At 52.0% G+C, this 26,907-nt stretch overlaps 2 protein-coding genes and 1 long non-coding RNA gene across 3 annotated transcripts in view; 1 reads left to right on the top strand and 2 right to left on the bottom strand.

The window, feature by feature from the left end:
• Positions 1-4,115: 4,115 nt before the first annotated feature.
• On the bottom strand, positions 4,116-5,544 carry GJB4 (gap junction protein beta 4). Its single transcript, XM_031666833.1, has one exon. It carries the CDS (start codon positions 5,185-5,187, stop codon positions 4,387-4,389), a length of 801 nt encoding a protein of 266 aa, XP_031522693.1. The 5' UTR covers positions 5,188-5,544; the 3' UTR covers positions 4,116-4,386.
• Positions 5,545-7,937: 2,393 nt separating this feature from the next.
• Positions 7,938-9,141, bottom strand: GJB5 (gap junction protein beta 5). Its single transcript, XM_021939225.2, has one exon. The coding sequence runs from the start codon at positions 9,118-9,120 to the stop codon at positions 8,299-8,301; it is 822 nt and encodes a 273-aa protein (XP_021794917.1). The 5' UTR covers positions 9,121-9,141; the 3' UTR covers positions 7,938-8,298.
• Positions 9,142-20,549: 11,408 nt separating this feature from the next.
• The window catches only part of LOC108586286, a 39,628-nt gene continuing 33,270 nt past the window's right edge, over positions 20,550-26,907 (top strand). The window contains exon 1 of the long non-coding RNA XR_001903381.3: positions 20,550-24,588. This is a non-coding gene — a long non-coding RNA (uncharacterized LOC108586286). The remainder of the gene's footprint in view (positions 24,589-26,907) is intronic.

The following is a 26,907-nucleotide window of genomic DNA, read 5'->3' as shown; positions in this document are numbered from 1 at the left end:
TCTGTTTGAGGAAAGAGGAGAAGGCATGATAGAGTCATTTTGGAGAGTAGGGATAAAGTTTTAGGAAAATATAGAATTTCTTAGAGGTGCTGAGTGTCCACTTGAAGTTTGTGGTCAGAAGTTTAAATGGAGACCAGTCAGTCCAGTTGTATTATCCTCCAGGTGCTCAGGAACAGGTGCCATGTGGAGAGTCTGGTTTAACTGGAGTTAGGGTCTTGCCAGGTGAGAACTAGAGAGGCATGGGAAGGTGAGGGAGTGGAGGACATTTGTGAGCTGGTGATTAGCTGGGGGTCTGTGGAGTCTAAGCTGAGAAAGGAGGGCAGGGAGAATGGGAAGGGGTGGGGGAACATAGTGGTGGGTCAGTGGATGGGGCAGAAGGATTGCTGGAATGGGAACCAGGTTGGGTGAGCCACATAGATGGGAGATGATGCAGCTCTTGGTGGAGACAGGCCTAGGGTGCAAACACGCAGGTGGGTGGGTTGGAAGGGTGGATAAAAAGATTGTTGAAATCAAGGAAGTCAAGGAACTGAGAGGTCAAGGTGTTGAAAATGGAGTCACTACTAATAAATGTAGTAGCAGATGGAAGACACTAGGCGCTGAGGGGCTGAGGTCATCCGTGAAGGAGAGGGAAAAACCAGGATATCTTACTTGTATCTCAAATTCAACATGTCTGAAACTGAAGTCATCCACACCTCCCCACTCAAGTAAATGGTACCACCATTCATAGCCAGAAACTTGGGTGTCACTTTGATCCCCACACCCAATTAAATCACCACATGTTTTGGATTCTATCTTGTAAACATTTCTTAAATTCATCTACTTCTTTCCATCCCCAAGGTGCACACCCTAGTTCAGGCCATCTCTCTAGGGATTTGTTGTTGTCCTCAGGATAAAGTCCAAAGCCATTAGCAGAGATTTACAAAGAAAGCACTACAAGGATCCAGCCTCTGTCTACTCCAGCCTGACTCCTACCTGAGCCCCTCACCCGGCCTGAGCGCTTCTGGGTTCTCCCCATCTTTGTCACCAGGCATGCTCTCCCTTTGCATAAGCTGTCCCCTCTGTCTGGAATTCCACCTGCTTGCTTGGCAAAATCCTCCTTCTCTAGATGTCTCAGGGAGCCTTTTTCTGGATGCCTGGATGTTAGATCCCCTTTCCTCTCTCCCCAGCTTCCCCAGTGTGCCATGAGTTAGGTAGCTGTCCTCTTCTCTAGAATGTAAGCTCCATGAGGTCAGGGACCATGTCTGATTTTTTCCAGATGACTCCTTAACACCTCATATGGAGCTTTCACATAAAAGTGAATAATAAAGAACAAATATTTCCAGGAATGGAAGGCTCTAGAGGTGGAACAGTTCTGGGTGATGACCAGGTCTGGGATGGGGTCCTGCTAGTGGGTAGCTAAACGCTGTTCACAAGGTAGTCACGGGATGGAAAGGACAGGATGATGCACAGGTGACCCCTGAGGCCTTGGGTCATGGGAGAATAGCAGGAGGAGAAGGCCTTGGGCTATAGGCTCAGTCTCCAATGAATGAGGAGAGATAGGTCACAATGATGTGGGCAGGACAGAGGGCAGAAGAGGAAGCAAAGAGGGATTTTTTTCAAGAAGGTGAAGGTGGACAGGTGTGAGTGGTGGTGAGAGCAGTGTGAGTCTTGACATTGTGAGTGGGATTGAGGATAAGATGGCCTGATGGTTAAAGTGGTCCTTAGTCCCAGGCTCCTCTGAAAGTCCCCACTTGGCTCAGTGGCTCAGGACTCAAGACCTTTGGGAACAGCATCTAAGGAGAGGTCGCCATGGGAGCTGTCAGGTCCTGGAGTGAGCTCACCATAAGCTGGACCCAGCAGCTGTCCCTGGAGGATGGATCTGGAATCTTGGGGGCGTTGACTATTGTGGGGTCCCCTGGCCTGGACTTGGGAGCTACTGTGGTCTGAGCAGTGTGGGGCTATCTGGCTCTGAACTGGTCAGGAGTGCCCCCCTGTTCTCTCGGGCTGGTGGTCCAGCTCTGGTCTGGCTTGGAAGTGGGAGTTATTCTTGTTTCCTGGAGTCAGGAGTCTAGTAGATGGTATTGGTGCCCTGCCCATGTCCCCTTTACTCGGGGACATCCATTCCCCAAATGTTGTGAATATTGGCTGCTGATGGCTTATGGCTACCCCTGAAGAATTGATTTTGACTGAGCCAGAGCCACCTACCCCTTCCTGCCAACCCTCCTGCCACTGGGGGCGCCTGAAGTAATGACTGACTGAAATGTGGCAAGACTTATGATCTGAAGCCCCCTCATCCCACAGGGATCGGGCCAAGGCTGCATCTTCCTGAGTCTACATCCCTGCTCAGTTCGGCCCCTCCCTCCCCCACTCCCCTTGCTCCTTCCTTCACATGCACGCAAACCCCTGCCTCTGGCTCTGCTCCCAGGGAGCCTTGCCCTAAAGACGGGTGACTTTGATCTTATGCCGTAATCAGGGGTGGGTGTGGAGGCTACCTGTGGACCACAGAGGACACAGCCCCTGACAGACTCAGCAGATCTGTGTGGTCTTGAAGGGCCTCTTCCCCTTTCTAGACTCAAGTTTGCTTACCTAAAGGTGAGACCTTGATGCTGGCTCTAGTTAAACAACAGAAACAAAGCAAAGCAAGCAAACAAATGCTTTGCTGAACTCCGCAGGCTAGGTGTGGTGGAAGATTCAGATGAACAAGACTTAGTTCCTTCCCCCAAGCAGCTCACAGACTATTTACTCATCCAACAAGCATTTACTGAAGGCAGCAGGGACCTGGATGACTCAGTGACCTGCCCGTAAAGGGCTCACAGACTGATAGGGAGACACTCAGGGGAAGTAACAGTTCCGATCTGGGGAGAGTGGCAGAGGGACATGTGAGGCTGGCACTTGGAGAGATGGGTAAAGCTGTCCTAGAGTTTTGAGGTAGGGTCACAGAGAAGGTGGGAAGGGCATTCTAGCCAGAGGAAATAGCATGACAAAGGCACGAAGAATGGCACCACGTGACGTGTCTGCCTGGGGAATCAGGAGCCCTTTGGTATTACTGGCAGGTAGAAAGGAGGAGGAAGCTGGGATGAGGAGGGCAGGTCAGCGGGGGCCATGCTGAGGGCATGGGGCTGGTGATGGTGGAAGAAGTTTTAAAGCAGGAGGAATGACATGGTCAGTTGCATAGACGGGTAAATCACTCCATCCCTGTAGTGGAGGCAGATGGGGGAGGTCCAGTAGGTAGTTAGGTTGTCGTAAGGAGAGGAAGAGCAGATTCAGGTGACATTTAGGGACTGGAATCAGTGGGATTTGGTGCCAGTGGGGATGTGGGTTATGAGGGACAAGGATGTCAGGCTTGTCCCTTCCCCTGGCTTGGGCAGTTGGGTGAATAGCTGTGTCCTGCATGAGATGGGGCGGGGCATCTTCCAGGGGGCAAGTCTGTGGGGAGCTGCTGAGGTCAGCTTGGGAGTGGCGAGCATGAGACGGCTGGGGGCCTCCCAGGAAATTGTCTAGTGGGCATTTGGTGGGGCTCGGAGGCATGTTAGGGTGGAGGTGTGGTTCTGGGAGTTGCCAAAGTCTGAGTGGTTGTGGGGTGGGGGAGTATGGGATGGGGAAGTTGTATCAGTGAAAAAGAACATGAAATTCCATAGACTCCAGGATCCACGAGGGACCTTTCAGCTCAGACACTCTCAATGGGCCCTGGCCTGTAGGATGTGCCTCTTGGGCACCTTGACAGACCCCCATCCCTGGCTTGCTCTCAGCCCTGCCCCTCCTACTGTCAGAGGGGACTCACCTATCTGGGACCCGTGCTGGGCAGGGCTAGGGAGGCCCAACCCACGCTCATTCCTGTGATGGGCACTCACTGAGAACCGGCTCCTGCTGGGCACAGAGTCCCCTGGGGTTCCTCTCCTCCGGCTTTGGTCAGCTGGTTGCAGAACCAAGAGGCCCCTGGAGTACCTTCTGCCTTTAGGCACTCCCCACCACGTCCTGGGGGCACACTGTGTGTGTGTTGGGGGGTGATGGGTGAGCCTGGATCTGAGGTTCTGGTGCTCAGGTGCTCACCGAGTTGCCTTGGCATCCTCTCTGAGGTCCACCTAATCCCCCCACCCCCGTTTTCCTATCCGCCACTCCCCATCTGGTCTGCAAAGTACTGGGAAAATCGTATTTATTAAGAGGTTTGACATACACTATTGCCATATACAAAATCCCCGCCAGCCATCAACCTCCCTCCCCTGAGGCTCAGGACCCAGGGACCAAACTACCCGCCACCTCCCACATTGGCCCCTGGGTGAGCTTCCTGAGCCCCCACAGCCACCGTCCTCACCACCCTGCTACGGTAAGGATGCCCCTGCCCCTGCCTGTTTTCCTGGGTGGCCTCAGGTGGGGGGACCTGGTGATCTTATCTGCTGACCTCGCAGATTATGGATACCGACCTGCATCCACTGGGGCCGACCCAGCCTTCATTAGGACAGAGTTCCCATCCTCAGGGTGCCCTCCCTGGGAGAGGACATACGGTGGGCAGGTGTCGGGTAGGCGTTCCCGGCGCCGAGACCGCCGGTGCCTGGGGCCGAAGATCTCCGTGCACCTCTTGCCCACCAAGTAGAAGACCTCACTGAGGTTGAGCAGGATGCAGATGGCAGCTGTGGTCACCATGAAGTAGGTGAAGACCTTCTTTTCCGTGGGCCGGGAGATGTAGCAGTCCACAGTGTGGGGGCAAGGCTCCACGGAGCAGGCCACTACGCGGGGCATGTCGTAATCCTTGTAGAGGCGGTGGAAGATATAGAGGAAGCCGGCATCCACAGCGGCCTTGAAGATGAGACTCAGCAAGTACGTCCACCACAGCCCACCCCGCTTCTTGCTCGGGTTGTTGTACAGGGACGGGGCATTGGGCCCGTGTTTCAGGCGGTGCTTGCGCTCCCGTTCCTCACGGTAGGCCACGTGCATGACCACGAGCAGCGAGGGGCACGTGACCAGGATGAGCTGCAGGGCCCAGAGGCGCACGTGGGACACGGGGAAGAACTCGTCATAGCAGACGTTGGGGCAGCCGGGCTGCTTGGTGTTGCAGACAAAGTCCTTCTGCTCATCGTCCCACACCTCCTCCGCCGCCACCACGTACACCAGCACGCGAAAGATGAACACCACAGACAGCCAGATGCGGCTCAGAGCCGTGGAGTACTTGTTCACGCCACTCAGGAGGCCCTGCAGAAATGCCCAGTTCATGCTGGCTGTGTCCCGGGTACTGCACGTGGAAGATCTATGCCTGGGTGCTACCCACCCACTCAGGCCTTGGGAGCCTTGAGGCCTGGGGGAACCTGGAGATGGGCACGCTTAATGCTGGTGCGATGGAAAAAATCTTTTCACAATCACCGTGTCATCATGTCCTCACTCCCAATGACTTGGTAGGGTAGGGATTGCCCCTGTCCCCATTTCACAAAGAGTAAGTGAAGGCCCAGAGATACCCACCCAAGGGTCCACAGATGGAAGTAGCAGAGTCTTGCACTTTGGCCTTCGGGTTCCAAAATCAGGATCTATTTTATTCTACAAGGTAATAGATACATGTGAAGACAATCATCCTGCATGGACATGCCAGCCAACCTCTATTACCCCATGTTTCAGCCCATGACTTCTAAAGAGATTGTGGGAAGGTTTGAATTGGATGATCTGCTCTCCCGTCAGCTGTCAGGGCTGGGCCAGGGCAGGAAGGGTGGGAACGTACCCTTATCAGTTGTCAGATCCATCCCATTTTTACTGAACACCAACAAGAGCCTGGCCCTGTGCTGGGGACGTTCACATCAGCCCCTTGGTAAATCCCAGAACAATCTTCATCCTTACTCCTTGCCTCTGGCTCCAGGAAGGTTCTCCGCCCTGGCATTCCCTCCCAAACTAAAGAGAGGTGCTTTGGAATCATGGGGACTTGATATCATCCCTGCCAACCCATGTATTGATGCTGGGGCCTGAGGGCTGACTGTCTTGACCACAGTGGGTTCCTCTGGAATTCTAACCATTCCAGCTTTAGGAAGGACCCAGGATGGATTCTGGCATGGTCTGGACTCCCCATTTACTTTCTCTCAGGGCACCCCCTCCTCTGTCCATTTAGTGGCTGTTTGCTAGCCGCATTTCCATTATTTCCTCTCAGGCCCCTGTCCTGTGGACTCTGACCTCCACACCCCCTTATCTGGAGTCCCCATCAGGCTCCATCTCCAAACCCTCCCCTCCTCCTACCCTCTTCCCTCCCTATCCCCAATCACTGACTCTGCTCTCAGCCTCTTCAGACATCGTGTGCCTGGGACATTTTCCAAGCAAGAGGTATCGCCTGTACCCAAATGGTCTATTCACCTGTCTTATTTTTTTGCCATACTGTCAGCTGCTAGAGGGCAGGCTCTTCACCTCTCTCTCCCTAGCACCCAGCACTGGCCTGGCCCAGTGGACACACAATAGATGTTTGTTAAACTGAACTGAAACCCATTACTTCCTGATCCCCCCTCTTCCCTAATCTTCTGTCCTCCCTTAGGTCAGCCAGGACATTCCTTCTCCTCCTTGGCACTTCCCTGGGGATCCTTTAGGGACCCTGAGCCTCTGACTGCCTCCCTAAAGCCCAGCTCACAGCCTGAGATCCCTTGGATATCCTCAGCTCAGCTGGTTGCTTTCTTCCGGCCAGCCTCCTGCCCTATTCAGTCCTCACCCTTCTTGGGTCCAGTAGCTCCTCCCTTGTCCTTAGGCTTGTCCGTCTGCCTCAGGACCTCCTGGAGGCAGCTTTTGTTCCTCACCTGCTGGGTGGGGCTTTCTGGGCCAATGAGCCAAGCGAGAGTGATTGGGTGGGCAGGCAGGAGGGCGGATTTCCCCGGGCACATATTCAGAGCAAACACCTGTGGCTCTTCTCTCCTGGCCCACGCCTCCTCTCTAGCCTGGCTGGGCATGGCTGGGCCTGGCTCCTAGGCAGGCAGGTATGTGGGTAAGACTGCTCTGTGGGGTTCAGGAGCCCAACATCATTATGCTCAGGCCTAGGACTGCACCAGTGGGATTGACCATGTCCCCTTCCCATTGCCTCCTTGCCCTGCCTCCTTGCCCTCTCTCCTGCCCTTTTCCTGGGAAGCCTGATTCTGAGGTCCTCAGCAGCTGACATCTACGGAAAGGGGCAACCGTAATTTAGTGCAAGAATGCATCCCATTCTGGTGGTGGGATATTTCTGGGATTGGAGCCTGGGAAGCTCTTGGATTGTGTAGGGGATGGGAGGGGTCAACTATGACTTTTCTAGACCAGGGCACTCACAGCCCTGGTGGAGGCAAGGAATGCAGGTCAGCAGCATGAAATGCCCCAGTTAGTACAGGGCCAGACACAGCATTGCTGTTCTTCCTCTGTGGGTCCTGGGGAAGGCCTCCAGGGAAGCTGGAGCGTGACCCCACATATGCTGGTGGGGGGCCTGGGACCTGTGTTCCGGCTGGGACGATGAAGGTTAATGTGCAGCTAGGGAGGAGCCTTCTGCCTCATTTCCCACAGGCATTATCGAGCACTTCCTAATACCAATGATTAACATTTATGTGTCCTTTTACAGCTGGCTAACCCTGTCCACAGCCATGAGCTCATCAGTCCTCAGCACAACCCCACAGGCTAGGTATTATTAACCAGTTTTGGAGAGAAGCTGAAGTTACTTTCCCAGAGTCCCGGTGGAACTTGGATTCGACACAGGAATTCTGAGTTCATGAACTTCCCACTGCCACGTGCAGCTCCCTGTGGACTAAGCTCCATTCTCTCTGCAGACAACCCACAGGCCTAAACTTGCCATGGGGCATAAAGGCTAGATGGGAGCATGAGCAAGTAGCACATCCCCTGGAGTTCTGGGGGGCCCCCTTTCTGGAAGAGAGGATGCCTCTCATCAGACTGGACCAAGTGCAGCCCTTTGCGGAGGCAGAGAGATTGACACCATGAACATGTGAGGGTCACAAAGGCCGCACAACCAGAGGGCACCTGGAACCAGCAAACGAGTTGACTTTTATTAAGCTCTCACAGTGGGCCAGACATGATGAAGATGCCCGCATGTGTGTTCTTCTATGAATGCCCGCCTCCCTCCAACCCTGGGCAGTGGCCCTCACTATTTCCATTCTAGAAAAGGAAACCGAGCTGCAGAGCAGAGGGGGAACTGGCTCAATGCCGTCCAGCTGGGGCAGGTGGCTGGAGCGGAGGACTGGGAATTGGCTCCCAGAGTGTCTGAATACTCTCTCTTGCCTGCCCCTACCTCACGGCTAAGCTCCCCCACTCTCAGGTTGCACCTACGAGAGAGGCTTAGAGCCTCCCCATCCAGGCCCAACCTGCCAGCCCAGTCCAGGCAGCCCCTCACAAGATGGTTTTCTTCACATGGTCTCGGGGGCGGTCTGGTAAGAGAGGAGGATGACTGTCTGAGCCCAGAAAGATGAGGTCACCCGAAAGGAGGTCGTCTTGTTTGCAGGAAGAGGTGGTGCCATGTGGGTGATGACCTGTGTACATGGCTTGGGCTTTCCTTGCTGCCAGGCACTCGTGGCACCTCTTGCTCACCAGGTAGATGAGCTCCACGAGGTTGAGCAGGATGCAGATGGCAGCTGTGGCCACCATGAAGAGGGTGAAAATGTTCTTCTCTGACGGTTTGGAGATGAAGCAGTCCACTATATTGGGACATGGATCTGCGTGGCACTTGACCACAGGAGGGAGGATATATTTGGGGTAGAGTGAGTGGAACACATAGAGAAAGGCGATGTCCACGCTGGCCTTGAACACTAGGCTGCAGACGTATGTCCACCAGAGCCCACCCCGCTTCTTGCCGGGGTTCAGGTAGAGGCGCCCACTGTTCTCCCCATGGGCTTCTCGGTGCCTCTTCTCCTGAACCTCCCGGTAGGCCACGTGCATGACCACGAGCAGGGAGGGGCACGTGACCAGGATAAGCTGCAGGGCCCAGAGGCGCACATGGGACACGGGGAAGAACTCATCGAAGCAGACGTTGGAGCAGCCAGGCTGGAGAGTGTTGCAGTCGAAGTCCTTGTGGTCGTCACTCCACACACGCTCGGCCGTCACCAGGTACACCAGCACACGGAAGATGAAGACCAGAGACAGCCAGATGCGCCCAAAGGCTGTGGAGTACTTGTTGACCCCACTCAGGAGTCCCTCAAAGATACTCCAGTTCATGGTGGACCCACGCGTCAGCTGCTACTGCACGGAAACGAGAACAACAATTTCCTACATTTATCACAGACTCACTCTGAGCACTTTGTAGAAATATGTCATCGCATTTCATCCTCACCACTACTAGAGGAACTAGGTTCTACTACTGTCCCCATTTTATAGAGGGAGGAAGCTGAGGTTTAGAGGCATTATACAAGGTTACACAACTATTAGGTGCAGAGCTGGGATTTGAGCATAGGTAATTAAGTCCAGAACCCAACTCTTACCAATAAAAGTGGATGAGGGCAGGTCCAGGGAGCCACTCATTCCTCCCAGGGCCTGAGGCTGTGGTCTTGGGGTTCTGCAGAGTGAAGACTTACGGAGTTGGGACATTCTGCCTGCTCCCTCTATTTCAACCCTGGCCCTCCTCCTCAAGGGACTGAGCCTTGAGATGGTTATCTCCTTTCTGAGCATTGCTGCCTCTTCTCAGACAGCCCCTTCCCCAGGGGAACCTGCGCTTTGTTCTTTTCTTGGCTCAGAGATGGGACTGGAAAGGAGGCTGGAACCTTGTTCCCAAGCCCCCATCTGCTCTAACACTCTGTAATTAGCCAGGCAGAGTCCTGCTTAGTGCCACTCATCCGAAGCATGCCAGTGCAATCCAGCTGAAAGCTAAAGCAGACAGCAATGAATTCTCCTCATGCAGTTGGCTGCCTAGAGTAGCCTGGTATTCCAGTGTTTCCCAAACAGTGTTCCCTGGAACCCTGTCCCATAAGTTGGCAATAGGAGAAGTGAGAGAAGAGGATTCTGTGTCAAGAAAAGTTGGCAAACGTTGGGTTTAGTAAAGTTAAATAGGGTTCTTTAGCTCAACCGTGCTAAGAAGCTCACTAATAAATTCACCAAAAGAGGTATGAAATATGTGGCATTGCCCAAACTCCTTTGCCCACAGAAGCCCTTTTCCTCCTTTTATCATCTTGTGGAACAGCCTTGTCAAGACATCAAGTGGGAAATGCTGCTCCTGTCACTTCTGCTGGTGAATTTGGCCTGATGGACTCACAGAATCAGATTCACCTCCAGGTAAGGACCGTGACTGCAGAGTAAGGGCTCCCCACGTCCTCAGCTGCGAGTCCTCTGCCTGACTCCTGGGGATGGGGGTGTGTCCACTGAGACCCATGCACTGTGGTTTCGACCAACGGTGCACCCTGGGGCCCCAAGGAACCTGTCTGCCTAGCTGCTAAAGGGCTCAGGACGGTCTTCCCGTGCTGGTGCAGGCTGAAGCCCCCCAGGCTGTCCCGAGCCTCCACAGCGACAAAGCAGAGGAGTGATAACAGCCAATATCCATGAAGCATTCGTGCCGTGCCGGGCACTGCTCTAAGTTCTTTGCATGAATCAGTACATTATTCCTTCACAGCAACCTTAGGAAAGGGCATATTTTTTATTCCCAATTTACAGATGAGGAAAGAGGAACACAGAGGGATTAATTAACTTGTTCAATGTCACACAGCTAGTAAGTGGCAGGGCTAGGATTTGAACCCAGGCAGGCTGGCTCTAGAGCCCACCCTCCGGGAACTGCCCAGCCTTAGGCCTCAGACCCTTTCCTCAAGTTTCAATGAGCTGCCTGCCTGTTTGAGTGCAGACGGATTCTGTCCTCCCCGCTGTGCGTGGATCCTGGATGAGGGTGGCTGGGGGTTGGATGGCGGATGGGTGGGGGTGGGGGTCGGGGGGTGGGGGCCTCTGATCTGAATCACCAGCTTGCATTCTCAGTCCTGTCTAAGGTAGGCGAGACTCCTGGCAGCTTCTCAGGGAACACCCAGGGAGGCTCCGCCTTTAGCCCCCAGGGGCTGTCACCCAGCCCATCCCTACTTGGAGAGGAGTGGGGCAGGGCTTTGCAGGCCCAGGCAGAGCTACCCTTCCTGCTGAGTTTCCGGCCTGGCCCCTTCTTAGCTCCTCTCCCACTCAGTTCCCTGCTCCCACCTTTGCCTGGCTGGGGAGAGCTGAAAGAACCCAGAGCCACTTATGCCTCCACCACCGGGACCCAGGGCGCGGATATGTCCAGGCCACCTCCCCCAACTCCCCAGCAGAGAAGTGTCCTCCTGCCACGTATGCCAAGGGGCAGGGCACATGTGGACACAGATGCCCTTACCTGAGTGGCTACTCCTCAGGGCTCTCCTGGCTCCCAGCAGCCGGCAATAGGACTCAGCAAGCAGCTGGAATTTCATATCCAGAAGCGGGGAAGGTTTTCAGGGAAGCCCGTTGAAGCCTGTTCCCAGGACAGCGCCTGTCCTGGGTGTGCCAGCCCAGCCCGGGAGGAGGAGGAGTTGGGGCCTGCACTGCCATTGGCTGGGCCCGAGCCTCCCCAGACTGCTTCTGATGAGGCTCAGGAAACTGAGGGGTTCACTCTTCCCAGGGCACTGAGCCTCAAATCCTGGTATCCTCTCAGGGAGAGGCACAGGTCCACTCTGACTCCTTATTCATCCTTCCATCTGTGGGCTTGTGTGGGAGAAGCTGAGGCCTGAATCCCAGTTCTGCCACTTTCTCACTGTGTGATGCCTCGCCTTCTCTGTGAAAGTGGGAAAAGAACAAATCCTACCTCATAGGGTGGATGCATGAATTAACCCAGCCGTAGGGGTAAAGTGCTTAGAACAGTGCCTGGCACAAGGGAAGCCCTGTCTGCAATTGCCTGTAATGCGTGTAAACTGCCCAGCACAGGCCTGCTGCATAGTATGTCCTCAAAAAAATATTTCTTCCTCCCCCTTTTCCTTATTCCTAGGCCTTTTCTTTCTGAGATACAGGGAAGGCAGAGGAGAAGGGAGGGAGAGAGAGACATATTCACTAGAGAAAATCTCATTTGGATGCATGTTGTCTTTGGGTTAAAAAGGCCAAACCCAAGCCAGGCAGGAACCACAGGAGAGGTGGAGAAGGTGGGCGGGGGTGCCTGGGGAAGGCTTCTCGTTAGTGCACAGACACAGTCCGTTGGCCTAATTAACTTCCAAGGCGCCCTGTATCAGCAGGTCACATAGGGTCAGGATTCAACAAAGTATTCAGCAGCCACAAACACCACATGTCCACAAGCAAACACAATGTGGCTTCACATGTGCATACTCTTACACATAGGCCACAATTATGGGCACAGTGTTGCACACACATGCAGCAGTGGCTTTATTTTATTCACTGCTCTACCTCTCGTGCCTAGAATGGTGCCTGGTGTCTTGTCCAGTTAGGCTTCAATTTGTACTTATTGAATGAATGGTGTGTGAAATGCACACACCCTACAGAGAGTCACACATTTCTATACTCCTTCAGGCTCTTTCCAAAAAGCTGTTGCCAAGTACAGGAGAGAGGAGGCATATAAAGAGATCAGTTACAACATTGGGAGAAGTCCTAGAAAAGACATAGATAGAGAAGGGAGTTTTAAGTTCTGCCAGAGGGAGACCCAGGGAAGGTAACATTTAAGCTGGGTCTTGAAGGATGTATAGGAGTTCACCAAGAAGAGATGCTGAGTGAGGAGGAGACTTTGAAGCAGTGGGCACATAGTGCGCAGAGGACCTTTGTGAAAGATAATGGAAGAACATTAGAGAGTGGGCTGGGTAGTGGTGGGGGCACCACATGGCCAGGTGACTGGAAGGTCAGCAAAGACCTTCCAGACCATGAAGGACCTGGAATGTCATGCTAAGGAGTCTGAATTTATCTTGGGTGCAGAGGGAGGCATGAGGGAATTCTTTTCTTTTTTCTATTTTTACATTTGTGCTGAGGCAGGAGTGAGTTCTAAAAAAGGAAGAGACATGGTCAGATTGGTACTTCTGATTCTCATTATTCGAGGTAGTTATATTCTATAAGTCACCAGGAACACCAAGTTAGTGCATATTGAAGCATTCTTCCTAGAGGACATATGAGGCTAGGTTCCTGCAAGCTTCTGTTTGCAATGTGGTTATCAACTGATCAATATAGAAGTCTGTTTTATGTGTGTTTCTGAAGACACCTTGTTTAATATATATTGTTGACTCATTAATATTGGACTCATAGCCAACACCACTATAACTCGACTGAATGAAGCTTGTCTAACACACATATTTTTTCCATAAGGCCCATTATAGTCTTCGTGTGCTTAGAAACACTAGATGGCGGCTGGGCGCGGTGGCTCAAGCCTGTAATCCCAGCACTTTGGGAGGCCAAGACGGGCAGATCACGAGGTCAGGAGATCGAGACCATCCTGGCTAACATGGTGAAACCCCGTCTCTACCAAAAAATACAAAGAACTAGCCGGGCGAGGTGGCGGGCGCCTGTAGTCCCAGCTACTCAGGAGGCTGAGGCAGGAGAATGGCGTGAATCTGGGAGGTGGAGCTTGCAGTGAACTGAGATCCGGCCACTGCACTCCAGCCTGGGTCACAGAACGAGCTCTGTCTCAAAAAAAAGAAACACTAGATAGCACTTCAGCACTATACTCAGGGCCATTTCAAACAGCAAAACCCCAGCAAAAAGCAAGAAATGAGAAAAACATGGCAGTAAGTAGACCTCCAGTAGAACATATGCTTATAGTATTAGAGCTGAAAGGGGAAGGCAGAATGTCACCTTGTTCAGCCACAGCTGGGAACATGTGCATTGGGAGACTCAAATTCTTGCCACTCTGTTTATGTTATAAATGGCCATGAAAGTGTCTTAAGTGTAAATTTTGGATTAGAAATAAATTGTGGGCCGGGTGTGGTGGCTCAAGCCTGTAATCCCAGCACTTTGGGAGGCCGAGACGGGCGGATCATGAGGTCAGGAGATCGAGACCATCCTGGCTAACACGGTGAAACTCTGTCTCTACTAAAAAATACAAAAAACTAGACAGGCGAGGTGGCGGGCGCCTGTAGTCCCAGCTACTTGGGAGGCTGAGGCAGGAGAATAGTGTAAACCCAAGAGGCGGAGCTTACAGTGAGCTGAGATCCGGCCACTGCACTCCAGCCTGGGTGACAGAGCGAGACTCCATCTCAAAAAAAAAAAAAAAAAAAGACATAAATTGTGGTGAGCTGGCGAAAGCACAATACGGAATCTGTGAATAATGAAGATCAACTGTGTGTTTAGAAAGCTCCCTCTGTTTGAGAAAAGAGGCTGGAGGGGCTTGTGAGACCAGTATGAAAGTTACTGCAATGATTTAGGCAAGAGATGAGCAAGAGGGTTGGATTTGGGAAATAGCTGGTAAATACAGCTGGCAGCTTTGGGGGACTGATTGGATGTAGGGTGTGAGGCAGGAGGCTGGCCTAGGATGGTTCACAGGTTACTGATTTTGGTGATTTGATAGGTGGTTGGGCCACTGATAGAAATAACCCTGTGAGGTAGGAACTCCAATGGCCCCATGTTCCAGATGGGAAAACTGAGGCCCAGAGAGGCTAAGAAACTTGCCTGGGCTTGCACAATCAGTAATCAGGAGAGCTGGGGTTGGAATTCAGGTAGCTGAGCTCCGGAGCCAGTGCTCTTAACACTGTAATGCTTCAATATCTTCATACCCAAGGATTTGGCCACACTGTTGGCTTCCTTATGCCTGATAAACAGAATCATTTACTCATCGTCAAATATTCATTAAGCACCTACTATGTGCCACGTGTTGTGCCTGATGGTGGAAATAGATCAGTAAGCATGATTCTCATGGTTCAACCTCTGGGCATGGTCCTCTTGAAGATTACAGTCAAAGGAGGAAATAAGACATTAAATACACACACACACACCAATAACTCTAAAAATGCAATTGTGATAGACACAAAGGAGAAGCACAGTGCCAAGAGAATGCAAAATGGAGAACCAGACCTAGTTTCAGGAGGCAGGGAAAGCCTTTCCAAAAGAGTAAGATGTAAATTGAGGCCTGGAGCTTTCTCCTCTGCCAGTAACCCTCTGCCTGCTTCCTAAAACGCCAGCACTCTCCAGAGCTCTGCTGGATTCTCTTCTCTCAGTGCACTCTCCACAGGCTGTGGCTCCTACCACCAGCTTGGGGCTGAGGACTCCAACTATTGCTGCCACCTCGTGGCCCTGGATAGTTCAAGTGGCGCCTACTTGGCACACATAGCACTGAACTCATTAACTCCAAACACATCTGTACGAACCTATGTGCCACGTTTCCCACTCACTCCCCCTGCTATGCTTGGAATGTGTCCCCCAATGTTCTCACGTACTGAAACTTAACCCCCAATGCAACAGTGTTGGGAGGTGGGACTTTAAGAAGTAATTAGGTTAGTTAGATGAACATCATTATCATGGGAGTGGGTTTGTTATCATGAGAGTGGGTTTATTATCAACTGAGAGGTTTCAATGGAGGCTTCATGGCTGTTCTTTTACTGAGGGATGGGACTTGGGGGATGCTGGAAATCCAGGAGTGAGCTGGAGGTGGGAGGGGTGGAAGGTGGGCATGACAGAGAAGAGGCAAACCTGGAAAACAGGGAAAGAGTTGTGTGATGGGCAGAATCCACACAGACCTGGGCTCAAACCCCATTTCTACTCCTTAGCTATGTGGCCTTGGTCAACTCATTTCTTCTCTCTGAGACTTAGTTTCCTTTCTTTAGAATGTGGAAGGGGTGGGGGGTGCTGTTGTGAGGAGTGCTTGAGAGGATGTATGTAAACATGGTGATTTACAGTTGGCATGTCCCACACATTCATTTTCTTCCACTCTGTGGGCTGTTGCTCTCTGACCTGTTGGGTGGACGTTTGTTTTTCCCCTGGGACGAATGGTCATGCTCTTCCCCTATGATATGCCTCCCTTCCTGGGCCTCTAGACCTACTCCACCAGCTCTGCCCATGCTTCCAAGCTCAGCCCAAGGGGGCTGAAACTGGAATGTGCCCCTTGGTCTCTTCCTATGATTTCTGAGGCTCTGTGTGAGCTGGGTCATGGAGAGGTTCACCATTCCTGAGACTGGGGCCCAATGCTTCTAGGTATCTTCATCCCTCCAGCCCGGCCCACACTAAAGCTGAATCGCTGGTCTCATTCACACAGTGTTTTGTTGTCTCTGGGCAGGTTGTCTCAGTTCCATTTGGGGCCTCCCTTTTAGAGTATTGAGGGCTTATGAGCAGTTCTTGAAGCTTTGGCCACTGGCTGCCACCTTTCCCCTTGCTAGCCAAGAGTTCCAAGGCCAAGGACCTTCCTGTTGGGCTCTTGCCTGGATGCTCAGCATCTCTGCTGAGTCATGGTCCAGTGTGGGGACCACATGACTTACTGAAAGTTACCAGACAGCTCTGGATTTTAAATCTGGTTCCATCAAGTGGTCAGTACATGTAGCAGGGGCTGTCAGTATCAGTCCTAGGTCCTCTTGGCATACTCCATTTCGGTGGTTAAGAGGACCTTGTACAGCACAATGATTTACAGAAGCAGGACCAGGGTCCAATGGCCAGCACCTGCCACTCTGCCTGGGGCTCTCTGGGCTTCTGGGCCTCTGCCTGCAAATGGGGTAGGCTGGAAGTGCTAGTGAACTGATGCCCCACTGGGAAGAGCCCTCAACAAGTGACTGATAGAAGTTAGGGTATAAAATCTCCAGCCTCCTCAGCCTTTGATTGAGATGACTGTGAAGCCATTTTCTGCTGTTTCCCAGCAGTCCCCAGCAGGATTAAGCTCCATTGCCCATGGAGGTAACTCACTCAATTAAACACCCTTCATTAGCTTTCTTCCCTTCTCTGACTCACTGCCCATTCCCATGCTGATGTTTCCTGGGATGGCCTCCCAAATAAACAACTTGCATGCAAATCCTGTCTCAGGCTTGGCTTTTGGGAGAGCCCAAACTAAGACATCTCTTGTTTGAACAGAGAAGCAATCTCATTTCCTGGGGAATTCGCTTATCCTCACTCTAACCAGCCGCATCTTCACTCATTGAGTGTTGATTGGCTCAGGGCTGGGACTGGCCCCTAACTGAGCTAATCAGTCACACGGATCTTGCTCAGTTGATTGGTCCAATGTGACAACTTAACCCATGCTGATCTACCAAGGGGTCTTCCCTGGGACTTTTGAACATGGGATAGGGAGAGTGTCTATCTGATGACAGACATAGTGAGAAGTGAGGCTCTGGAATTGTCGGCAGTTTGCTGTTTGAAAAAGCTGCTTTGCTGAGTGAGACAATGAATCTGATGCAGAAAGGGAAACAGAAACAAAAGATGAGCAAGCGAGTGCTTGGGAGGCTCTGGAGTCCCCGGCTTGATCTATCTCGGGAGCCCAGCCATAATGTTTTCTTTCCTGCATGCACATAAACCACTGCATTTTCCTTTTGTTTTAGCCTGTTTAATTTAGGCATCTGCCATCTGCAGCCAAACATACTCTCTGTAACCTTGGATTTGCCATTTAATAGTGCCTGGTGCATAGTAGGTGTTTAACAAATATTTGTCGACTGACTTGTACCCTCTGGACCCTGTTTCCCTTACTTGTGTGTTGGGAGTGATAAGAGGTAGCTCGTAGGGCTGTTGCATGGATGAAATGAGAAAATGAGAGGGAGAGGGCTGTCTTGGCCTGTTTCATGCCACTGCAACGGACTACCACAGACTGGGTGATTTATAAAGAACAGGTATTTATTTTCTCACAGTTCTGTAGGCTGGGAAGTCCAAGACCAAGGTGTTGGCCTCTCGTGAGGATGTGGCCTCTGCTCCCAAGATGGTGCCTCAAACACTGTGTCCTTCAGAGAGGAGGAATGCCGTGTCCTCACGTGGCAGAGGCAGAAGGGCCAAAATGGTCAAACTTCCTCTATTAAGCCATTTTATAATGTCATTAATCCATTCATGAGGGTGGAGCCCTCATTACCTAAACACCTCCTCAAGCCCCACCCCCCAATACATGGGGGATGAAGTTTCCAACATATGAATTTTGGGAGACACATCCAGACCCTAGCAAGGGCTCTGTCAACTACGAAGTGTCAGAGCCACGCAAAGAGCTTTGTTATATGCCTGTGAGCCAGGGAGGGTGCCAGGGTGCCAGGGAGGGTGCCAGGGGAGGTAGGGCATCTTGGATGAGGTGCTCAGAGCCCTGCCTGGATCTGTGGATGCACAGAGCCAGTGAAAGCTGCATGAAGATGAAGCTGAAGGGAGTGGAATGGGAGGAATGGCTTGGGGAGATTTTTTTCTTTTGAGAGAATCAATAAGAAGGGCAGAGAAGGGAATTAATGTTTATTGACTCTCTGTTATGTAGCATTCACTGGGCTCAACTCCTCGCATACATCAGAGGGTGCAAACTGGTGACCTGGAGGCAAATGTTTTGTTTGGCCTTCACGGTGCTAAAGAAACATTTCAATTAATTATCAACATATCAAAATCTGGAGGTTCCATATAAAAACATATTTTGGGGGAAGGTCTTGAAAAATCAGAAGATCTGGCAGCACGGGGTCTGTATTCCCTGTAACATCAAGAGCTGGAGCTGACAAGCGCTGCCCCTACCTTGTAGTCATTAAGATGGTAATCCTGGACACTGTCAACTTATCTTCCTAATAGCCCTGCAAAGCCCACTTAGTTCCATTTTACAGATGATAAAACTGAGAGTCAGAGATAAAGTGATTTGCTCCAGACCACACAGTTAGGGATTGATGGAGCTGGGGTTGTGGCTCAGTTCTTATTGATCCCAGAGTCTATTCTCCTACCACAGTACGGAGACTGTCTGGTTATCTGTGGGAGAAGAGTGAGGAGGGGGAGAGGTTTGGTATCAGTGATTAGGAAGGGTTAGGGTGCCACAGGTAGAGGCAGGAGAACTTGAGGGTGGGGAGATGATGATGTCAGACCAGGCCATTGCCAGTTCGAAGGGACCACAGGATGTCCAGGTGAAGGGGTCCACTCCTAGGTCACTTTTAGCACCTGGAGCCTGGACCTGGTGGTTTGAGAAATAGAGGATTGTGGCTGGAGATATTTTGGGGACCTGGTGGCTGATTAGCCAAGGGGAATGAGGCAAAGGGAGGATATGGAAATGCTGTTCAGGTGTCTTGCTTGACAGCCTCGGTGGCTGGCCCTTCAGGGGATCAGGGTTGGGGGCGGGCAGGAAAGGGGAGGAGAGAGAGGTTGGGGGAAGCAGGTCTGGTAGGGGAAGATGGTGCATCCGGTTTGGAGGTGTTGAGTTGGAGGGAGATGTCCGGGGACAGTTGGCTGAACAAGTCTGGAGCGCAGGAGGACGCTCCTAGCTGGAGATGATGATCCAGAGAGTAAGCTGTGGTGCCCAGTACAGACAAAAGGAGCCAGGCCTGGGTGTCCAGACCAACTGTGGCCTTAGTGCTTGGTGGAAGTTGGAGGAATGCCCCCCATTCAGTCTCTCTGACCTTCCACACGGTAATGAGGATCCCGCCCTCCTCACCCAGCGGGCCCCTCTGTAATCAGCTTCCCTGGGGATGTTTGAGCGAAATGGAATAGCGAGGCAGGCAGGGAAGAAGGGAGGGAGAACTGGTTATCGCTTCCCCTCAGCTCCAAGTGGATAATTACACAGCTCTCTGAGCCCCAGGACTGGGCCAGGCGGCAATCCATACAGACAGCCTCTCAAAATTAATGGGACTCCAAGGGGTTTGGGGTGAGGGAGCACCAAGCCTGAAAGAGGCTGAGGAGAGAGAAACTAGACTTGGGAAGACTGTGTCTGACAGAAAGAGCCCAAGGTACAGGGTCTGAAGCAGAGATGGAGGGAAAGAGCAGGAAAGTTGAAGCTCAGAGAGGTTAAGTCACCTGCTCAGAGTCACACAGCAACAAAGCTGGGATTTGGCCTCTGTTTGTCTGTGTCCAGAGTGCATGCTCTTCACCCATTCCATGGTGGACCTTCTCCCTCACTGAGAAGGTCCCTGGAAACAGGCCTTCAGCACACAAACCCTGCATCAGAGCTGCTTCCGGTCTGAGTGAAGGTGGGGACCTAGGGAAGAGCAGTGACTTTTGTAGATGTGAGGGAGGAAAAGGGAGCAGGTGTGACGGATCTTTCCAGTCAGCTCGCACGGGGCCCCTCCCTCCCCTGTTGGAACTGAGGGCACCTCTGCATCCCGCCCCTCCGCACCCCCAGCAGTATGCCTCTCTAGCATGCTTCTGGATTTATCTGGAGTTTGGTTTATAGTCATTGTGTCAATGGTAATCTCTTAGTTCTATAAATGTACCATGGCTCTGTGAGATGTTATCAGTAGAAGGTATACAGGAGCTATTTGTACTATCTTTGTAGTTTTTAGATTCTTCCAAAATAAAAAGTTTATTATAAAAAACCCACAACCAACAGCAGATTGCAGCTATTGGTTGGGGGCAGGGAAGGGGGTTAATGAGGGGAGAGGTCAGGGCCCCAGAGGGGAACTGGGGTGCGGAATATTGATGCAGGCCCCCACGGCAGTGTTCTCATATGAGGGCCCTCTGGCACTTGAGTTAAGCCAGTCGGGTCAGTATCATTCACCTAGGTCCCCATTGGCCATGTCACCAGGGCCTCAACCTGAGTCTACACTGTGTGCACTCAAGATTCAGTCCACTAGGAGGGGTGAGGATGCATGGGTGGGGGGTTGTGAGGGGAGGGGAAGCACCGGAAATATCTACAACTTACTTCACATCTGTTACATGCTGGTAAGTCTCCTAAGCTGCTTCATATACAGCATCAATTTGAATTCTCACAAAATCCCATTTCCTGGAGGAGTCTGAAGCACAGAGAGGTTAAGTAACTTGCCTAAGGTCACACAGTATGTTCTGACCAGAACTCTTCTGATAGCCAGGATGGGAGACCTTTTAAAGTTTGCCCCATGAAAGGGACACACTGTAGGTACGGCAGGACTTCTGCATCTCCCAGGGCAGGAGCCACTGGACCAGCAGGTTTCTGGCGGCCTGCAGCTTGGGAGCCAGCAGGACTGAGATGGGCTCTGGCCTCTCTCCCGGGAGCTTCTTGGGCATCTCGGCTTGGCTTTTCTCTGCATGGTTGCTCTGTTCTCTCTTACACCTGGTCTCCAAGGCTATTCTGCCCGCTCTACTCCACAGTGGAGCTCAGCCTCTCCTCCTGGCCCCTGCGCCCACTGCTCCCAGTCTAGCTGAAGGAGTGACTGATTGGCCCAGCTCCTCCTCGTGATGATTGGCTGCCCTTAGGTCCAGGTGTCTGTGACCTGGATGGGCAAGACAAGCAGGATTGTATGGTTCAGTGCCATGAGCCCCGGCTCTGCAGGTGGATTGCTTAGATTTGAATCCCACTTTCTCCCTGTGTGACCCTGGGCAAGTGACTTCACCTTTCTGTGCTCTCGGCTCATCCTCGGAGGTAACAGTGCTATCTTCTCCATGTGAAGACTGAATACATGATGCTGTGTGAATGAATGCATGCAGAGCCCTGGCCCAGAGGATGCACTCTGCCACCACCGCTTGTTGCCATTATTATTACTGCCATCATAGATCACGGTGTGTCTACTTGGCAGGGGCAGCGAGTAGGGGAGGGAGTGATGGACACCCCTCCTACACCCAGCCAGCCCAGGGACTGCTCATCCTCATGCTCCTAACCTGTCTGTGAATCTGGGTGAAAGACTTCCTAAGGAAGGGGAGAGTTCAGGCTTCAGGCTTCAAGGTGTGTGTGTGTGTGTGTCTGTGTGTGCACGCACACGTGGAGAAGTAATGCCCCCTCTCCCGCCCCCCACTGCCGTTCCTGAGCCCCTGGGCTATGGCCTTGCTTTGTCTCTTATGCCCTGACAGTGGTGAGGGAGGGCTCTTCCCTACCTCAGCAGAGCACAGGTAGATGTGTGTGTAAATGATAGGCTTTTAGGGGGAAAGTAAGGACTGTGCCTCACAATCAGGAATCTTCCAGGATTACAGAAGACTCTGACTGCATCTGGGTAAATGAGCAAGTGGGTGCTGGGAAAGGAAGGCAGATCTTGTGGGCAGAGCTGCAAAGCCTGAGCTCCTCCCATCCTGGTCTGTGGAACACCTACTTCTCCCACCTCAGAGTCCTGCCTAGAAGTCTCTCTGCACCCCCAACCCCGCCCCCCGCCTCCAGCTGCTGGGCACATTGGTGCAGATCGCAGGCACAAGAAACCTGAGGGCTCTGGTGCTAGGATGGCTCAGGCCTTCAGGTATGGGGCCCAGGCAAGGCGTGGGATGGGGAAGAAAGGCCAAGAGGAGGCTGAGTTATCCTAGCAAACAATAAGACATTGCACATGTGCACACCTACAAAGCACCTAGAAACATCTCTAGCTCACGGTGAGTGCTACCCAGGTGCTATTAACGCAAATGAAGAGAGACGAGAATGAAGAAACCTGTGTCAGAAGCTGCCAGAGTCCGCTGACAACCAGAACACAGCCTCCTCGGGACCCCACACCTGCTGGAGAGAGGGGACACCAGCACGGGATTCGGTGCTTGCTTTGTGCCAGATAAGGTTCATTTAATCCCAACAGCCACACAATGAGTTGTGACGATCATCGGCCCATCTTCCAGGCGAGAAGATGAAGGCTGAAAGAGGTTAAACAACTCTTTTTCTGTTCATTTTGAGCACGTCAAGATGATGTCTTTGCACCTGCTCTTCCCTGTCTGCAGTGCTTATGCTCTGCCCTAAAATATTCACAAAGCCAGTATACGAAGCTGTAACAAATCACCCCCAAATTTAATAGCTTACAATCACAAGTATTTATTATCTCCAAGTTTCTGTGGGTCAGGAATTCTGGAGCAGCTTCAGGAGCACATGATGATGTCTACGGGACCTGGGCACTTTTGCCTTTTTTGGCCTCTTCCCTTTTCAAAGAATATTTGAAAAATTACATTTCATGATTGTGTTGGTATAAAGGTAAATATATTAGTGTTATAAATTAAAAACATGTTCTTTGACCTAGAAGTTCCTTCTTTCTCTGATTTTAAAGGAAGTGTAAAACATTTTCTCTAGTCCTGAATGTCTTGTGGGCGCAAGGCACGGTGCCTCTTGTGTTTAGTGGACAAACTGACCCTCAGTGGCTTAGCCAGCTAGTTCTGGCTCAGGGTCACTCATGTGGCTGCAGTCACCTGAAGGCTTGACTGAGGCTGGAGGGTCCATTTCCATGATGGTGTACTCATGGTTACTGGCAGGAGGCCTCTGTTCCCCGCTGTGGGCCTCGCAATGGGTTGACTTGAGTGTCCTCATTGACAGCTGCTTCCCCTAGAGTGAGAGAGGGGAAAGTAGGGTGGACTTCTTTCATGCCATATCTTGGAAGTCGTCCATGGTCAAATATCATTACTTCTGCCACATTATTCTTGTGAGTCATTAAATACAGCTTGCATGTAAGGGACATAGGGGAAGGGAAATTAGGCTCCACTTTTTGAAGGCAGTGGATAGACATATTCAAAAACCATCATACTTGACTTCAGACAGGCCAAGACCCTTCCCTAAGTCACCTAATTTTGACCCTTGTTGCCACCCTCCAAGTCCCCTATAACACATCACTCAACTTATGGCTATCAGAGATTACCTTGTTCGTTGATCTGATTGTCTGTCTGCCCCAGCTGGAAGGGAAGCTCCTCCGTGGGAGGAGACCTTGTATGTCTGTTCTCTGCCGTTGTTCTAGGGTCTAGCATAAAGCCCAGCACCCATGAGGCTCTCAGTAAGTATTTGGTGAACGAAGGAATGAGAGAATGAATGAGCGTTGGGGGTGGTGGTGGGAGAACCTGCGGTCACTTCAAACTGGTGGTGGAAGGGGCGTGTGTGAAGAGGCCGAAGCGCTCTGCTTGGGGTTTGTTGGCCTGGGATGGTCTCCAAGGCCCAGGGGATTGGGAAGAAGGTCTCGTAGGGAAGAGCAGGGTAGAGCAGTAAGGGAGTGAGAGGCCTGGAGAGGCTGGATGACCAGAAGGCATGGGATTACCTTGTGAGTGGGGACCCCAGATTATAAGATCTAGTGGGGTCTAGTTGCTACAGATGTAGGAACAGGAAAATTACAATGCATTACGGCAGATGCGTAACAGAAGTGTGTTCAGGACCCATTGGGCTGGACGCTGATGCTGACTGGTGATGGAGGACTTTGCTTTTGGCCACACCCTTGACTGTGGACTTTGCTCACTTGCGGAGGTGTTAGGGGATTGCTGAGTCCTGGGGAGACACTGGGCTTCTGGTCACTGCAAGACTGGCTCACCTGCCCGAGCTGCTCCATTCAGCCGCTGGGGGGCAGCAGAGGCCCAGGCTTGGCGGCAGCGCCCGGGCTCCTGCAGCCTCCGCCCTCAGAGCCGTTCTCTGCGGCCAGCTACCAGCAACCAGCTCCTGCTCCTGTAGGGGCAGAAGCTGCTGGGTGGGGTGGAGGTCCCAAGTTTGGGGTGTTCCAGTCTGTGCTCCTGCTGCTGAATTGTTCCTTCCACTCTGCCCTGAGCCTTCTCCTAGTATCCTTTCCTCCTCTACAAATCTTCCCCGAAGATGAAAGCAGGTGGGGGTAGGGTAGGGGCCTAGAAATTGTCGACTTCAGTAAAGGAGTTGGACTTTACCCTAAGAGCCATGGAAAGTTCACTGAAGTGCCTGATTTGTGTTTTCGGAAAGGTACCCCTGGCTACTGGGAAGCAGAAAGCACAGACAAGAAGCTGCTTCAATGGCCCAGGTGGGAGAGGGGTCGGAGAAGAACCAGTGAGACAATGAGGCGGATGGTGGGTACCCCCTGCTGGGACATGGGGAGAGCTGGGCTGAGTGCAGGGGGGCAGTGCTGAACCCCAGAATAAGCACACTATTGCAGTGATGGCAGAGGGTTCAGGACACAGGGCACCCCGCCCGGATAGGCCTGAGTTCAAGGCCAGGATTCCCTTCATGGGGGTGACAGCAGGCAGGAGGGGAGCAGCCCCCCATCCTATATGGACTGGCTTGCTAGAAAGTGACTCAGGAACAGGGGCCAGGGACGCACAGCTGAGCACAAAGTGAGGTGCTGGGCTTGACCGTGGTGGAGTCTCTGACCAGAGCTAGGCTCAGAAGGGCAGCTGGCCCTCTAATTCCTAAAGGCTGTTCTCTCATGCCATGTGCTCCAAAGGTGCTGTCACCAGACATCAGGGACAGTGTGAGGAAACCCTAGAGGATTAGCCTGGTCTTGGCCCTGATCTCGAGTTGACTGAAGCCCTACACTTTTCTACTTGGGACTGAATCCACAGGCCTCACCAGCCTTTGTGCCTGCTGCCTGCTGGCCTTCACCCCACCTGGCTCCAGGTCCTCCAGGTCCTCTAGGTTGGTACTGAGCTGGAAGCTGGCTGTGTGATCACAGGTGGCCTTGTGCCCAGAGACTACACTTGGGCTGGCTCTAGCAGAGGGCCTCGCTGCCTCCCAGGGCTCATAAGGGGGACTGCTACTCTAAACTCTTGCTGTAGGTGGTGAAGGACTCATCCCTGAGCCTCCAGGAAGGTTTGGCCCAGAGACTGCATACAGTTGGGCTGGGTCTAGCAGAGGGCCTGGCTGCCTCCCAGGGCTCCTAAGGGGGACCGCTCCTGTAAACTGTTGCTGCAGATGGTGAAGGACTCATCCCTGAGCTGCCAGGAAGGTTTGGGCTTGTGCCCCTCTCCCCCTTCCCACCGGCTGTTACTGGCATCTACAGCATTCTCTCGCTGCTCTCTTTTACCTGGCCAACTCCTAGTCATCTTTATGTCTCAGTTTAAATGCCACTTGCTTGGAAACAATTTTAGTGCACCCATTATTCTTTCTCAGAGCATCCTTTGCTTTTCCTGCAGTGTATTTATTACAACTTATTATACTTTTATTTTGAGTGAGAGAGTGAGAGAGAGAGAGAATGTGTGTGTGTGTGTGTGTGTGTGTGTGTGTTAACATCTTGACCCCCTGAATAGACTGGAAGCTCCCTGGAGACTGGAAGCATGTCTGTTTTACTCATCATTATAGTCCCCAGGCCTGGGATACTGCAGGCACTCTAAAAATATTTGTTGAATGGGTGAAGGAAAGAAAGAATAAATGCATTATGGATGCCCCTGGGGATGCCCTATGTGTTGGAAATTCATAAAGCCACAGAGTAAACCTGGCATCTCACTGGATCATCAATTTTACTTGATGGTAAGGAATTAGAAGTATTCTATTTACTTATTAATCAAATATTTTACATTACAAAAGTAATACATGTTCCTTGTCAAAATTCAATCAATAGGTGTTATTTTTATATTGAAACAAACTCTGACACATTATGGAGTAAAATGAAAAGTTCACTTGACTTTTAAAGAGAAAATAGGAGGCTTCAAAGACATTTTGAGCTTAAGAGGGGCCAGACTGGCCTGTGGTGCAGGCTCCTGCAGGGATGAGGTCACTCCTGTGGGTTAGGGCACCTCCATGGGAGAGGCTGAGAAACTGCTGTTAGGCAATTGCACTGTTGTTGGCATTGTGGCTGCAGAGCCCGGGTGCTGACTGCACTTGGAGAGAAAGCAAACGCCCGCTTTATATAACGAGAAGTGGGCTGGTCAGACTCCAGGGGCAGGAGCCTGGAGGAGAAGAGTGTTTTTATGGAGGAGTGGGGATGCAGCGAGGCTTTCTAGGGGGTATCAGGAAAGAAACCTTCCTGGTAATGATATAATAAAAATCCTTTGCAAAGAGTGAGAGAGTTTACCCCCAGGGTGAGGGTGCTGTAACAGGTCAGCCACTTCAGAGGGGCTGGCTGTCCCAGGCCGGGGGCATCAGGACTGGGGAGTACCGGGGAGGTGGGGAAGTAAGTGGTGGGGGGTGTGATTGGATTGGCTGAAGGGGTAACCCACGGCCATCCAGGGAGACCAGCATTGAGCGGGCAATGGAGAATGACACTGTTACGTGCAAAATGTACAGCTCGAAGTGGAGTCAAAGATGTGGGCCTGGAGCCTGACAGATCTGGGTTCAAACCCCAGCTCTGCCGTTTTTAGTGATGTGACTTTGGTCAAGTCCTTTCCTCTCAACCTCATTTGCTCCATTGGCACAAGGGGAATCCTGATCACCATCTTGAAGGGGGTTGTGAT

Source organism: Papio anubis, chromosome 1 (assembly GCF_008728515.1).
Source record: "Papio anubis isolate 15944 chromosome 1, Panubis1.0, whole genome shotgun sequence".
Taxonomy (NCBI): Eukaryota; Metazoa; Chordata; class Mammalia; order Primates; family Cercopithecidae; genus Papio; species Papio anubis.
Note: the sequence above shows the minus strand (reverse complement) of the source record. Positions and strands in the feature narration are given on the sequence as shown.

What these genes read in the sequence shown, in the direction of transcription:
- GJB4 (XM_031666833.1), bottom strand. Translation starts at nt 5,187, where the DNA reads ATGAACTGGGCATTTCTGCAGGGCCTCCTGAGTGGCGTGAACAAGTAC.
- GJB5 (XM_021939225.2), bottom strand. Translation starts at nt 9,120, where the DNA reads ATGAACTGGAGTATCTTTGAGGGACTCCTGAGTGGGGTCAACAAGTAC.